The 15,897-nt window shown below is 36.4% G+C and overlaps 1 protein-coding gene across 3 annotated transcripts in view; it reads right to left on the minus strand.

The window, feature by feature from the left end:
• The window catches only part of stk11 (serine/threonine kinase 11), a 140,951-nt gene that overhangs the window by 79,520 nt on the left and 45,534 nt on the right, over window positions 1–15,897 (minus strand). For all 3 annotated transcript variants that reach the window (XM_063032486.1, XM_063032487.1, XM_063032484.1), the window contains exons 3-7: window positions 14,277–14,366; window positions 11,812–11,944; window positions 7,885–8,021; window positions 7,133–7,260; window positions 1,828–1,885 (exon numbers count right to left, since the gene is read on the minus strand). In XM_063032486.1, coding sequence (XP_062888556.1) covers window positions 1,828–1,885; window positions 7,133–7,260; window positions 7,885–8,021; window positions 11,812–11,944; window positions 14,277–14,366 — 546 coding nt within the window. The remainder of the gene's footprint in view (window positions 1–1,827; window positions 1,886–7,132; window positions 7,261–7,884; window positions 8,022–11,811; window positions 11,945–14,276; window positions 14,367–15,897) is intronic.

The following is a 15,897-nucleotide window of genomic DNA, read 5'->3' on the forward strand; positions in this document are numbered from 1 at the left end:
TTCAAAAACAGATCTACTTCCTCTTTAGATGCCCCTAATGATTAGCATCCATGGCAATCTGGGAAAGAAACTTCCAGTGATTCAACATGCTGTGCAAGAAATGCAGTTTTATTTGACCCTGCCATCCTTGCAACAGTGTCCCCATATTTGAGATTCTCCCAGTAGTGGAAACATCTCAGTATCTGCTCCGGCCTGGACCATAAACATGTTGTACACAATCAGTGGCCACTTTACTAGTTACTTCCTGTATAGAATAAAGTGGCTGCTGAGTATGTTCATGGTCTTCTGTTGCTGTAGCCCATCCACTTCAAAGTTCGACGCGTTGTGCATTCACATCTGCTCTTCTGTACAGCACTGTTGTAATGAGTGGTTACTTAAGTTACAGTTGTCTTTCTGTCAGCTTGAGCAAGTCTGGTCATTCTCCTCTGACCTCTCTCATTAACAAGGCATATTTGCCCACAGCACTGCTGCTCACCGGATGTTCTCTATGTTTTTCACACCATTCTCTGTAACCTTCAGAGATGGTTGTGTTTGAAAATCCAGGAGATCAGCATATCCTAGGAGACCAGATGTTTGGATGATTTAAATGCCAGGCCAGGTGGATTGAAAGGGCAGGGTGTTGGGACCAGAGGCGAGGGTCGGACTGGTTCTGCTTGCTGCGCCGTGACGTTAACTCCTTTCTTCACTGCACTCAGGCTGTGGGCCTGCTGCGGGCTCTGCAACTCTTACTCCACTATGATGCCGATGCTGTGCCCTGCTCCGGGCTTCATACCCAAGGACTCGTTTTCATTCTAAACGCTACTTACTTAGTTTTTCTTCTCTCTCTATCTCTCTCTCTCTCTTTGGGTGTTTGTCATTTTTTTTAAGGTTCTTTGCATTTCTTGGGTTTTGTGGCTGTCTGTAAGGACGTGAATCTCAAGGCTGTATAACGTATACATACTTTGATAATAAATGTACTTTGAACTGTATCTGGCACCAACAATCATTCCAGTCAAAGTCACTTAGATCACATTACTTCCCCACTCAAATGTTTGGTCTGAACAATAACTGAACCTCTTGACCAAGCATACATGATTTTATGCATTGAGTTGCTGCCACATGATTGGCTGATTAGGTATTTGTATTAACAAGGTGTACAGTGTACCTAATAAAGTGGCCACTGAGTGCAGAGGAACACTTTAATCAAATATATCAACAAAAATAAAAAAGGATTTTTTTGGAATCAGGAAAATATGTAAAATAATGAACTCTCATCAACAAAGAGTAAGGGAATATATTGATAGGCATGTTGAAAAATAATACTCCATTGAGATGATATCTTTAAGCATCAAATTTACAGCTGAGACCTAAATCAGGCCTAGCGTGCTTTTCTGATCTTCTGCATTTACGCTGGTTTATTAACAGTACCAGTGCATAAGCAGGAAAGGTTACAAGGAATCAAGATTTATCCACTACGGTAGGGGCAAATGGGTCCCAAAAAAAAAAATAACAAATTAAGATTAAAGGATGTAACTTTAAAACAGATACAGTCAGAATTGGTACTAGTTCAATAGGCCAGATGACTGCCCCCCCCCATACTCTTAATTTGTGTGGATCTAATAAACTCTAATTTGGAGTGGAGACAGTGATTTTGCTGGACAGGCAGCAACGATGCAAGCTACTGTGGTGAAAAATGAGAATTAGCACTAGGATCCACTAATGTGCATGCAGACACTAATCAATGAAAGCCTCAAGACAACTCCTAAAAACAGATTTTATTGTGGCAGAAAGTTTGTATTTATTACTAACTTTAGAATTTACCTAATTTGCTTATGTTAAGAAACTTACTTGTGCTGTCTAATCTGTTGTATTGAAAACCTTTTCACAGGATCATATTCAAGCATTCCTGCAAGGGCAGATAAAAATGTGTTAATAATAAAAATAAAACAACAATGATTTACTTCAAAAACAGCAGAATTTCTTTCTATCTTAGCAACATACTACTGTGGAATTTATTGAAATTTGCAATTTCTAGGTCACTGTTACAATGCTGTAGCACAAAATGAAAAGGAAGCAAGTAAAATTGCATCTCTCCAGTTTCCCGAGAGTCTGATATCATCGTATGTTATACTTGCAAAAGCAATGAAAAGACTGGTTGCCAAAGTTCTGTGTTCCCATTAAAACCATTGGTAATAATTCCAAATTAATAAAAGAAATCAGTAGAGCTGCTTAGAATTGTAAATAATAATGGTAGTAAACATCACATCAATATTTTTTAAGAAAGCAAGAAATTGTCAACACCACAATTTAATGGGATTTCATTAACCTAGGAATAAATGCATTTACCATGTAGGGAGTTACTTATTTAATTTTAAAGAATGAATTGTTACTGTAAGACTTTAAATCATACAAAAGGTGAGTCAGTTTTATTTGTAGAACTAAAGGGATCAGCAGTTGATTGAAGTAGGATTGGGTTCACTTTTAATTGCTAGTTTTCCATAATCCTTCAGAAAGCAAAGAACTTGCTTAGGTTCAAACAATCCAGCTTATCAAAAATGCAAGATAGATCACAAAAGTAAAATACGGATTAACAACACAAGAATAAACTGCAAGGCTGTACTAGGTAGTCAAAATAATGCACAAAAGGTACATTACAAAAACAATTTCTCCAACTTGCAATACCAACGCCATCCAATATTCAAGATGTCTGAGTTGGACTTTTATTCCTATAATTTTTATAAAGTTGTTATACAAGAAAATAATTAAAAACTCTAAAACCAGTGCCGTTTCATAATCAGAATGATATTTTTCTACATGCAGCAATAATCGTCAACTAAATTTAATACAGATAACAAAGCAAAAGATATGAAGGCAGCTGTAAGGGTTGATAGATATAAATGAATGCATTTCTTAGAGCGCACCCTTACATTCATGCTGTTTTGCAACTTTAAACCTTTTGTATATTTTGAAAGAATCTTAAAAAGTAGTAGATTTAAAAAGACAAATCCTGTTTGATAGATGCCATCTTTCAGGGTGCTATGTATGGAGTAACTCACAGAGAAAGATTAACATGTACATTGGAGATAGATGCCATCTTTCAGGGTGCTATGTATGGAGTAACTCACAGAGAAAGATTAACATGTACATTGGAGAAAGAATAGAAGTATATTAAATCAGAGGAAATACAATTAACTCAAGTGAAGCATAAATATTGGCAAAGATATGCTGGGACAAATATCCTACCTCTGTGCTTCAAATACTGTGAAAGATTTACTTAGGTGTAATCTGATTTGCTGCTAAGGAGAAGATTTACAAAGACATATCACATGAAAAAAAACAAATCACACATTTCTATGAAATTTTAGCTCATTTTTCTCTCATTTTTTCGTGAAGATAGCACCAGTAGACAACATGACCAACATCAATGTTCTGCTGACAGTTCACAAAACTATCTCTTTTACTACTACTTTTTTTTTTAAAGTATGATTCTACTACTAAGCTGTGCGCAATTGGAAGCTGTGATTTACATTCTGATGGCATGTTCTGGAGCTGATTGAGCGATCTGGCGCTTTGCTGCCTCTGAAGAATGGCCTTGCTAGCGGCACTGTGCTGTACTCAACTAAACTAAATACTACTGGTTTGCTGTTTGACATTCTATGTGTTGTTCACTCGCTTTTTGCTATTTGCGCAATTTGTTTTTTTTGCGCAATTGGGTGTTGATGTTTTTTTTTGAACGGGTTCCATGGTGCTTTTTGTTTCGTGGCTGCCAGGTGGTGGACGAATCTCATAGTTGTGTTCTGTATACATACTTTGATAATAAATATAACTTTGAATCTTCGCCAGCACACATTACAATATCCTCTGAACAATCACATTAATGCTATTCAGGAGAGCAAATCTGATTTCCAAATACCCTCTGAAATAGCAATCCTAGAAATCCACTCTGTCCAAAAACAATTACAGATAAACCATAAATATGAGTCTACTTGGTGATACAGCATCCTGCAAAATAAAGGAAACTCACTCTACATACTTTGATAAGCTAATAAACTTCAAGACGGTTTTATTTTTAGTAAATAGCATATTTAATCCTAATTCTGGTAAATGAAGGGAAAGAAAGAGCCAACAAAATAAAAACTGTCTTGTACAGTTATTCAATAACACAATAATTAATAAAAGGCAAATTTACAGAGTACCTTTCCACTACCTTTTCTTATAATCTTAAACACAATTCAGAAATATTTTTCAATACTGAAGCAATTCTTACCAACAAGACTCCCCATAAATTATATAGGCACGCCACCTAGTGTTCTGTGTCAGCTCTACATCTTCTGCAACTGGATCAAAACTGAAATAATCTAAAGTTTGCATTCCATGCATTGCTTAAATATTCTGAGTGCTCTAATGCCAAACTGCATTTCAATATACAAGACTGAAGCAGGTGAGCAATAAGCAAGCATATATAAAAAGCAAAAGAATACTGCCCATGAATTGCTTACCCGTGTGGCCAGGGATAACATTTCTGGCATTTGAATATATGCCACAAGAATTATATTACTGTTCAATCATATTAATTTTTATAAACTTTATTCAAACTGGAAGAGGACAAACTTGTTACTTTGTAGATGTTACAGATGCTGCATTGGAACATCCAGCATCCCTTGGAGCACAGGAGAATGAGGGGAGATTTCATAGAGCTATACAAAATAATAAGTGGTATAGATAGGGTAAAGGCGAACAGGATTTTTTCCCCACTTGGGTTGGGTGAGACTAGAACTAAAGGTCATAAGTTAAGGGTGAAAGGTGAAATATTTAAGGGAAACACAAGGGGGAACTTCTTCACTCAGACTGTGGCGCAAGTGTGGAGCGAACTGCCAACGGAAGTGGTAGATACAGGTTCAAATACAAATTAAACGTTGTAAAATACATGGATGAAAGGAGTATGCATCTTTATGGTTCAAGTCAACACACGCAAAATGCAGGAAGAACTCAACAAGTCAGGCAGCATCTATGGCAATTAATATACTTTTTGACGTTACGGGCCAAGACTCTTTTTCTGGACTAGAAAAGAAGGGGGAAAGATGACCAAATAAAAAAGGTGGGGGGAGGGGAAGGAAGATAGCTGGAAGGTAATAGGTGAAGCCAGGCAGATGGGAAAGATAAAGGGCTAGAGACTGATAAAGGAGAAGAGAGTGAACCTTGGGAGAAAGGGAAGGAGGAAGGGACCAGGACAGGGGGGTGATAAGCAGGCGAGAAGAGGAAAGGGGCCAGAGTGGGGAATCCCAGATCACAGGAAGGATACATGGCTGTGGTAGCCAGTACGGGTGAGTACATGGATGAAGCGTCAGAGGGCAGCAGAGATCACAGAGAGGGTGCAGATGGAACAAGGCAGAATAACAGTTTGGCATGAACTACATGGGGCAAACAGCCTTGTTCTGTGCTGTGGTGCTCTATGACCCTGCAATGCATTTTTGCCTGCTTTTGATCTGAGGGACTCAAGCAGGCAGTATTCAGCGCCCATCCTGAGAACATTAAGCTAACTGTTAACCGTGGAAATGAAGTTACAATTGGCACAAATTGGGAAGGGGATATCTTAGTACTCTTGAAACCAAGTTCTGACGGATTGTGATAAATTTCTTAATAATAAAGAACAAGGTAGAAACTGAGAAATTTCACATAAAATCTCAGCCATTATATTATAAACACTCCAGAAAATATGTTTATTAGCATAAATAACTACATTTTCCTCGTCAGACCTACATTAGCTTGTTGGTGCATCTTAGGGCTGTTGCTGCCACTAAACATGTTTTATTAACCTTTATTCAGGTTGAAGAGACACGTAATAGTCACAACAAAGTCAAATTTCGAATGGACTTCTCACAGCTGTAGCAAACCACAGATGCTGAAACTCTAAAACAGACATGCCAGAGGCCCTCAGAAGATAAGACAGTGCAATGGATGAAAAAAAACTAAGTCAGCAAATCATCAACCTTAGAAGGATAAACAGATCAAAATGCTAAACAGACTGCAAGACAATAGTCTTCATCCACCAGTAAAACTTTAAGTGAACAACTCCCAAAATTATTCAGGTGACATATTTAAATTGCCCAAACATAGATGTACTGTTTCACAGTGTAAATTTTATTTTTTTTACTATGAGATTTAAATAACAAAACTGTATTTCACTATTTCAGATAGTTGTATTGAGACACAAGAGATTCTGCAGATGCTGAAAATTCAGAGCAACACACATAAAACACTGGAGGAACACAGATGCTGCCTGAGCTGCTATGACAATGAATAAATAGTCAGTATTTCAAGCCAAGGTCCGAGTCCCGATGAAGGGGTTTGGCCCGAAACATCGGCAGTTTATTCATTTCCATAGGTGCTGCCTGACTTGCTGAGTTGCTCCAGCATTTTGTGGCTTGCACTGTATCGACAGATTTTGTTTTAAGTAATTTTAACCAAAATTCTTGAGCTCTGAAACACAAATAATGTTCATTTTTACATCTAAGCTATTGGGAGCTGCTTGGATTTTGCTTTACAAAAAAATTTTCCTGGAATATAAATTATTTCTCTATCAAGAAATACATAAAGCTTTATTTTAAATTTTGAAAACATTTACGGACTTAACAATACTTCATGCCCCCTGCTGCATCTTTACAGTACTGCTTTCAGTCTACATGCAAGGGATAAACAATACACTATCCTTCACTTATCTCAAGTATAGCCCCAAAATAAATATTCATATTTAAACATATTCAAAGCTGGAAACTTATTCAACATGATGGAACAATTTAACATTCGGTTTATTCCCTCCAAGAAATCTTTACCTTTCTTTTGTTGATGTAAACCAGCACTTCCCCCAATTTCTACTTTAAAAATATTATGATTTTTGTTAAAGTTTTATAACAATTTTACTTGCCAAGAAATTGAATCATATAGCTTCTTACATTGTGTGATCATGTCAAACCCCACCTTCCCCCCCCCCGCCCATTATACTCAATGGTGTTCCAGGTACAAAACAGGTATCACTCAGAAGAGAGTGATGCTTAAGCTGAATAATTTGTGGTTGTGACAGTCTGGAAGCAAATTGAAAGTTCGTTTCCAGGTTTTCACAGGTTTTCACAAAGCTCTATTTTTCTGTACTTACCTCGTAATAAATCTGTCAACAACGGTCCACATTCTTCTGGAATGGTATACTCCCCTTTCCCTATGTTTTCAAATAATTTGTAGATGTTATCCCCCTCAAATGGATAAAGACCAGTTGTAATATTGTATCTGAAAAAAAAAGACGTTAAAGGGAGTGTGTCACAATATGCAACTGCCCAAAACTTCAGTGGCAATTCAGTGCCCTTTATACTGCAAATCTGTAGCCTAATATATTAATATATGGTAAAACAAGTATGCAGATTTCTTTTTAAACAAGCTGAAATAAAATTAAGAGATTAATTTGCAAGGATTGAAACTTTCAATGTCTCCACCAGATTTGCAGAATGTACTTTGGAAAAAAGAAATACTAATTCATCACTATAGTAGGCTATTCTCCACGGTTTTGTTATATATCTTTCAGTTACTGGTAAAATTCAGTAATGTGAAGTTTAATTGAGCATATAAAATGGATAAACTGAAAACTGCAGATTCGAGGAATGTGACGAAAATACTCAGCAGGTTACACACCATCTGCAGAGAGAGAAAAACCAAAGATAACGTTCCCGGGCAAAGACCTTTTATCAAAGCCTGTTCCGAAAAAAAGGTTAGCAATACAAAGCACTTTAGTAATCAAAAGTTGGTTAAATATTTCCGTAAGGGAGCTTCAGCTTTAAAATGCTGATAAATTACCCTGCAAAATGCAGATTTTTTTTTACATTTTATACATCAAAAGTTAAGTAGAACATTTCTTACAATGTCACCCCTGCAGACCAAATGTCCACCTTGAACCCTGAAAATGTATCTAGTCCATTTGCAATTTCTGGAGGCTGGAATGCTGGTGATCCTTGACTCGTCCTACATGTATCATCCTCTGCAAAAGGGTGTAATGCCTGAAATAACGAGAATTGAAAAGTTATTCTTTTTAGATAAATGTGGAAAAAGAAAGGCACATTAGAATTCATGATGTTCCATTTTCAACAACAAATCTCATCACATTACAAATTCAGTTCTCAGTTGAAATATTTAAAATCAATGTGCAACACTTTAAAATATTGAAAAACAAACAAAATGCAAACTTTGCTGTTTTTTTTTTAAATGGTGGCCTCTGACCAAGGGCAAAATTAATGCTCTGCCTTCACTTTAAAGACAGAAAAGAACATATTCTCCCGGTTTAACTAATAAAATTATGACACTAAAAATGTAAATCTGCAGTAAGCCATTGATCTTTTGAAGTAGACTATTATGAGCTCTAGGAAAAGTGAACCAGTCACCAAAAACTGAATTAACGTTTGAACAAGCCTGACATATAAGATACATTTAGGAGTCATCCATAAAATAAAATAAAAGATCATTCAGTTATAGCAATCCCTGAAACCAGATTATATGGCAGTTTTTCCCCTAGCATCACAAAACTGAAATTTGTTTCAAATTGGAGTAAATCATAATTGCACATTTCGACATCAAATCACTCCAACTGGAGAGCTCAATTGCTCACTTCCTAGCGTAGGGTTTTTAAAACTCTTCCTCCTTTAATCAAAAATAATGTCAAAATCTGCTCTCTAAGTACTTTCTGAAGGCACTGCATTTGGCCTTAAACCAACGCATTCCAGGAACTTTGAAACAAATTTGTCCAAGAAAAATACTTCCCAAACTTCAACAAAAATAAGCATACTGTGAAACGTATCAAAGTCCAGTATAGATAATTGCAAGATGAATGATTTGCTGACCAATTATTTGCTGATTTTCTTAACTTTAACTTTAGTTATTCTTTACATACTATTTGGTACCTCTTTGAAAGCAAAAATCAGTCTTAATTGAGGCAATGATCAAGTACATTTATTTTAGCTAAAAGAACATTAAAAGGACTCCAACCACAACAATGCAAGGTTAGAAAGAGAAACCATGCTTCGCTAATGAAGAGATAAATAAGACTTCTTCCTCTTCAACTACTGAAGAACATCGCTTGTAGACATCGGTTCAATAACAGTATAATTTCACCAATCCTTCACTGACTCTGCATTATCAGTACGAGTACCCAGGATGCACTTTTAAATGATATGCAGGAACAATTTCATTCAAATCACATAGCACCTGAAACACTCAGCAGATTAAGCACCAATTGTAGAAACGGGTATAGACTGATACTTCAAGTGGAAAATTCTTCCTTCTGAGTCCCTCTTCAGGTCTTCAACCTAATTTTTTTCCCCTGCCTCTTTCCACGAATGCTGCTTGACCTGCTGAGTGTGTTTCCAGAGTTCAGTTTCTATTTCAGATTTCCAGAATCTGCAGTTTTTTAAATTCTGACCTTTCTACAACCTGTGGGATAAAATTGATAATATAGGTAGATGCAGAAAAAGGAAGAAAAGGTGCAAAAAAATTAAGCAAGACATTTTTATTTTGAGAGGATCAGTGGTGGTTTTGAAAGGAAGTGATCGAGAAAGAATGCTGGAGGTATAGTTCAATTTTCAGAGGTTTTTATGGCAAAGGTATTGGAGCAGGAGATGGGTTTAATGGAACAAAATTAGTTCCAAAAATAAAATGAGAATCGAAGGAAAGACATGGGATCAGAACTAGAGCAAGAGCCAGAGGACAGGGTGGAGAAGGGAACTGGTGATGATAGGATTTAATAGATTAATGGGAAGAAATAGAATGACTTTGTAACAAGGAAGGCCATGAGCTCAGAGAAAAGTGAAGGGACAGTAAATGAATGAAAGGAGCCCCTGCACTGCAGCACTGAACCCTCCAAAACTCATCATTAACCTTCCCCTTTCTGTTCCCCCCACCTTCATCAAGCAGAAGATACAAAAGCCTAAAAGCACATACCACCAACTCCCAGGACAGATCCTACCCTACTATTATAAGATTATTGAACAGTTCTCTTGTACAAAATATTACTCTTGACCTCACAATCTACCTCATCGTGGCCTTGCACCTTATTGTCTGCCTGAACCAATGTTCCCTGTAAATTTATTTATTTATTTATCTTACCGCTGCAGGGACCACCACAAAGCAGTAAAATTGCTCTGAGCAGGATTTTTTTTAAATCATTATCTTTATTTATTTTAAACACACACAGCCTGAAAACTGCAATGCACTGTAAATGTTTTTAAATATGCATACCATGAATATTTAGAATGAAAATTGAAAAATTACACACTTTTGATTTTATTTATTATTTGAAGGGTGTAATGAAATACAGTACAACAAAAAATCTTTCACATTTTGTAAACTTTTTCTTGTCTGTCTTTAGTCCAGCTGGGTGGCAACAAAGGCTATGTGTGTGGGAGCATTTCAGTTACTGCGCGGCCATGCACCCGCACAGCTTAGCGGGAACGGTGGCCTGCACTAAACTTTCTGTGTACCTGTAACTTTATTTTGCATTCTGTTGTTTATCCTTTGTACTACCTCAAGTACTGATGTGATGGAATGATCTACATAGATGACATGCAAAACTAAGCTTCCACTGTGCCTCAGAACATGTGACAATAATAAATTAATTCACCAATTTTTTAACAAAAATTTGTAGAACTAGAGTAGAGGCGAGTCATCTTCAACCCAATGGGGACTATTAAGAAAATTCAAATTGCTGAAAACAATTTCAAGGTGAATCCCTTGGGAAAAATTCTTTGTAACAAGTTTTAAAATAGATCAAGCACTATTCTTTGAAACTGTACATTTTATTTTCATTAATGCAGTTGCTGAATTTGGGAACAGGGCTTCACTGTACCAAATACAGTCATCGGTGGAATCGGCCACTAGCAAGTTCTGAGTAAGTAGCACTGCACTGAGTAGCCCCTTGTCAATTCTCTGGGAGCTGCCTTCCATTGAAAGATAGAACCTGGAACCATATTGGATGAAACAGACTGATCTGTGTGCAGGCAACCAACAAGCTTTGATGGTTTGCCAGTTCAGTGGAAGATCCTCCCTAATTGAATCCTATTCTTAAAGGTTTATAAGTGGAAAAATAATTAGATCACAATAAAAGAACAAATTAATGGAAGTATGGAGACTATTACCAAAAAAATCTTCTGGGGGACCAAGGACAAACTAGCTATTTCTCATGACTATGGCAATTATCCAAATTCTGAAGAGTAATTTTTCCTCAATTCATGAGATTTAAGTCTACAGAGAATCAGGGAAAATGAGGACATCAAGGACTTTACAAGCATCTTACAAAGCTGAAAAACACCAGGAGTCAAACATGGATGCATTGTTGAGCATCTTTCTTGATCCAAAGCTGTAGCACCTGGACTTAATGACCATAACCTGATAAAAATGGTAGCAAAACTATCAATACAGGTGCAATGAGCTAAGTGGCTTCCATCTGTGTTGTTATTCTGCCTTGCTGCCACGAAGGACACAACTTCCATTGGAGATGACACCAAGGTTGGGTCATGTTATGAATAGTGTGAAAGGTTTTGCCTGAATGGGACTATATAGTTTTTGGCAAAATTACAACTCACTAATGATGTCCACAGTTAACAATGTTCTGAATTTTTATTTTTCTTGAGGTAGATAGAATTATTGAAGATGAAAATGCTCCCTTGGTTTATTAATTATCATGACACACTACATTAAACAGTGACTTAGGAATGGAACCACATTCAAAGAAAATAAGTAGCAATTGATATTGGGATGCACTTGTACAATACAGTACACAATCTGAAGAAGGATACATACTTCAGCTACTCCTAGGTCTGAGATTTTCAAAGTGCCATCCGTCGTTAGCAGAAGGTTCCCTGGTTTAATATCTTTGTGGACTATCCCTTGACTGTGCAAATATTCTAGACCATCAATTAACTGGCAGAAGTACCTGTGAAAATTATTTTAAGAAACAAACATATTACACAGCAACAGCTGATGAAAAGATGTTTTGGCCTTTAGAGCGTAAATATAGATGAGAAGTACCAATATTTACTAAAACAAAAATATTCTTATATAATGGCTAAGAATATGCATGAGATATAAAGAAATAATTACATTCCCCCCGTTTCTGTTTACAATATATCCATTGGTAGGGGGCCTTAATCAGTTTCATTACAGCAAGGTCTATATAATAGAAAAGCAGATCTATCCTCCAGACATAAACAACAATTATTTACCATTTCTATCACCTTCACTCTTGTTTATATTTAACATTACACAAGCTCGTTTAGAAGTTAGCAAGATTTATTTAGTGAACCACTGAGAATATTTTTATTTCTAGGTAAAATCAAACACGGCATCAGCAACAAATGTCCTAGGACAACAGCAAGGACAAAACAAACCCAGAAAAGGTCCATAGTTTTAATTATTTATTAGTAGTCAGAGATCAATGGAAATGCAGATTCATTCTCACTGTTCTTGATGTTGTAGAACAGTGGCAGAACTCAAGATAAGTACATTTTCACAGCAAGAGAGGTACCAGAATAAATCAATTGTCTGCTCATCATGCTGCTCTTTTAGTACATTATCCAGAATATAAATGTCCAGGGTTTTTATGTTAATCATCTAGTAATAGAACTCTTGATTAATTGGCATTAATAACCAGCACCCATTTGGCACAGTCTCTGCCACATAACATAACTTCTACTGTATCATGCAAAGTTAAACTGAAGTGATTGAATTAAGCAAGTCTGATGAGAATTGTTCACTTGTGTGTGAAGTAAGCCAGAGACTCATTCCACCGAGATGAAACACAGAGCGTCATAGGAAGTCATTCCTGCCTGTGGCCATCAAACTTTACAACTCCTCCCTTGGAGAGTCAGACACCCTGAGCCAATAGGTTAGTCCAGGACATTGCCTGGCATAATTTACATATTACTATTTAACTATTTATGGTTTTATTACTATTTAATTATTTATGGTGCAACTGTAATGAAAATCAATTTCCCCCAGGATCAATAAAGTATGACTATGACTATGACTAATATAATGATTTGTATCTGATGACATCATACCAGGCATTTAATAGTCTGCTTTTGATAAGACTGGAAATACATTTAAGTATATGCAAAAATACAATAATGAGCTCGAAATACAAGGTACTACCTATTGCAGCAACATTATTATCAGTAGATACTGTGTTATGAAGTGAACTTGCCAGTACAAGTGGTGCACGCGAGCTCAATTAGCAGTCAAGAGAAGTTTGGATAGGTAGATGGATGCTAACGGTATGGAGCACTATGGTCCTAGTGCAGGTCAATGGGAGTAGACAGTTAAAATGACTTAGCACAGACTTAGAGGGACATGTTTCAGTGCCGTACTTTTCTATGACACTAACTCAGAAAGTAAAACGTGTGGGATAAATTTATGTGAATAATTAACCCCATTGAGAGAGTATCCACAGCAGATCTAAATTTCCAGCCATCAGTCATATATGTTGGTAACAAGATAGTGCCTTGTATTATTAATTCTCTCTGGGTAATAATCACCTACACTGGAAGATCATAATAGATTCTATTTCATGCACTTCTTTTGTCCAGTAACAAAGTGGATATATTAATATTTTGTTATGCATTCCAGCTATGTATATTAAACTTTGCTTAGCCAAACTTAAGTGTGTTAATTAAATTGTATAATCATTCATTCTATCATGTCCTGCATTAGCCCATTAATAATTATTTTGAAACCCAAGGCTTAAAACAAAATGAGAGCATGATGAATTAAACTTTGCAAATCTATATTCAAGGGGTAAATTTTTAAAATAAGGATAAAAGTGACAACAAGCCAACATTCAAATCAACTGAAATTCTTACAAATACTTTAAAACTGATCCCTCTATTTCAGTGGTGACGGTCAACAGAACATCAAACATTTAGGAAAATGTTCTGCATTGAGATAACATACAAGAGACCAAATTTCATGATATATGCCAGTAATATTAAACCTGCTTCCCATTTTGATTCTGACCTTTGTTCTGGACTTCAATTCTGAGTCAATAACTTGACAATGTTATTGACATGGCACTTTAAATGAAAAATGAATTGTGTAAACAACCTAGTTTTTTTTAAGATGACTTTTTTCTGGTACTCAAACTTTCTAAAATGTAAGAACAAAGAACAATAAATTATGGGGGAACCAAGTATTTGAATGCCAGATCCAAAAAGATATGTAAAATATGCACGCTTAGAAGTCTTTTATAGCATATAATTAAGGTTACCTACCCATGAGCTTGAAAGACTGGAAATTTCTTATCATTGACGCTGTCCAACATTTCTTGCATTCCACACACACAATATTCCATTACCATATACGTTGGTCAAGTCAAGGAAAGAGTGGCACAAACTTATGACCAAATCAAACATTCGGGCATCTTATGTAGCTAAACAGCTAATATGTCATGACTTAAAAATATATAAATTTCACATCACTCAGTCAGTAATAAAAGGGATCTTGAAGGATCTGATTAGTCAGATCGCTCGAAGCTGCCATACAAGTTAAGGGCTGGTCAGAAGGTGTATAGTACATTGGCTTCATTAATCAGAGGACTGAGTTTAAGAACACAAAATAATCTGTAGATGTTAGGGTCAAAGCATCCTCCTGACAAAGTGTTCCGGCCCAAAACGTCGACCGATCTTTTCCACGGATGCTGCCCGACCTGCTGAGTTCCTCCAGCTTGTACTGAGTTTAAGAGCCATGAAGTAATGTTGCAGCTCTATAAAACCATGGTTAGACCACACTTGGAATAGTGTGTTCAGCTCTGGTTGCCTCACTATAGGAAGGATGTGGGAGCTTCAGAAAGGATACAGAGATTAACCAAGAAGCTGCTGGGACCAGATAGCATGTCTTACAAGTATAGGTTGAGCAAGCTAGGGCTTTGGAGAGAAGGAGGTTGAGAGGTAATTTGATAGAGGGGTAATAACGATTTTTCCAAGGGCCAGAGACATGTCCCAAGGGTGGAAATAGCTAATATAAGGGGACAAAATTTAAAGGTGACTGGAGAAAAGTATTGGGGTTATGTCAGAGGCAAGTTGTTTTTTTTTTCAAAAACACACAGTAGTAGGTGCGTGGAATGCCTTGTCCTGAGTGGTCCAGAGTGCTGGTAGAGGTCGACACCTTCAGAACAATTAAAAAACTTTTAGAAAGGCATGTGGATGATAGAAAAATGGAGTGCTATGTCAGAAGGAAGGGTTGGATTAATCTTAAAAGGAGATTAAAAGGTCGTGGGCTGAAGGGCCTGCACTGGGCTATAATGGTGTATGTTCTAACGTAATTTGTTTCTTTATTATGTAAAGCAAATGTGCAAGTAGTAATTATTTTGGCATGTGCTGTCATCTCATCCTTTATGATTTACAATGTTAAAACTTGACAGTCCTTAAAACTTGCTTGAAGTTAACTAGTTCTCTTTGAAATATGGAGGACAGCATGTGTATAAACGTCTCTCTCCAGCAGGTTTCATCATGATCATCATGACTCCAGTATTTTTACTATTTTTTAAATGTTTCTTAATTATACATATGATTTTTTTGTCTTCTATCGCTGAGCAGCAGTGAACCATCTGATTGGCCTATCAGAATTACCTCTGGGAACTAATTGACTTGATCAGCATTTCTGATCTGGTTATTGTTCACGATTGCATTTAATATACAAAAAAATTACATTGTTTCAAATCATTGGAAGGATGAATGGGAACAAATATTTGCACTTGAATAATGGTTTTATCGACAGAACATTTCATATGTCATGCAGAAGCAGAGTGACATGAAACATCACCAATAAAGGGCACTTCGTGAATATTTCAAACTAATCCAATTAATTTAAATGAGATATTAAAATTATAATAAG

Source organism: Mobula hypostoma, chromosome 24, assembly GCF_963921235.1.
Source record: "Mobula hypostoma chromosome 24, sMobHyp1.1, whole genome shotgun sequence".
NCBI classification, from domain to species: Eukaryota; Metazoa; Chordata; class Chondrichthyes; order Myliobatiformes; family Myliobatidae; genus Mobula; species Mobula hypostoma.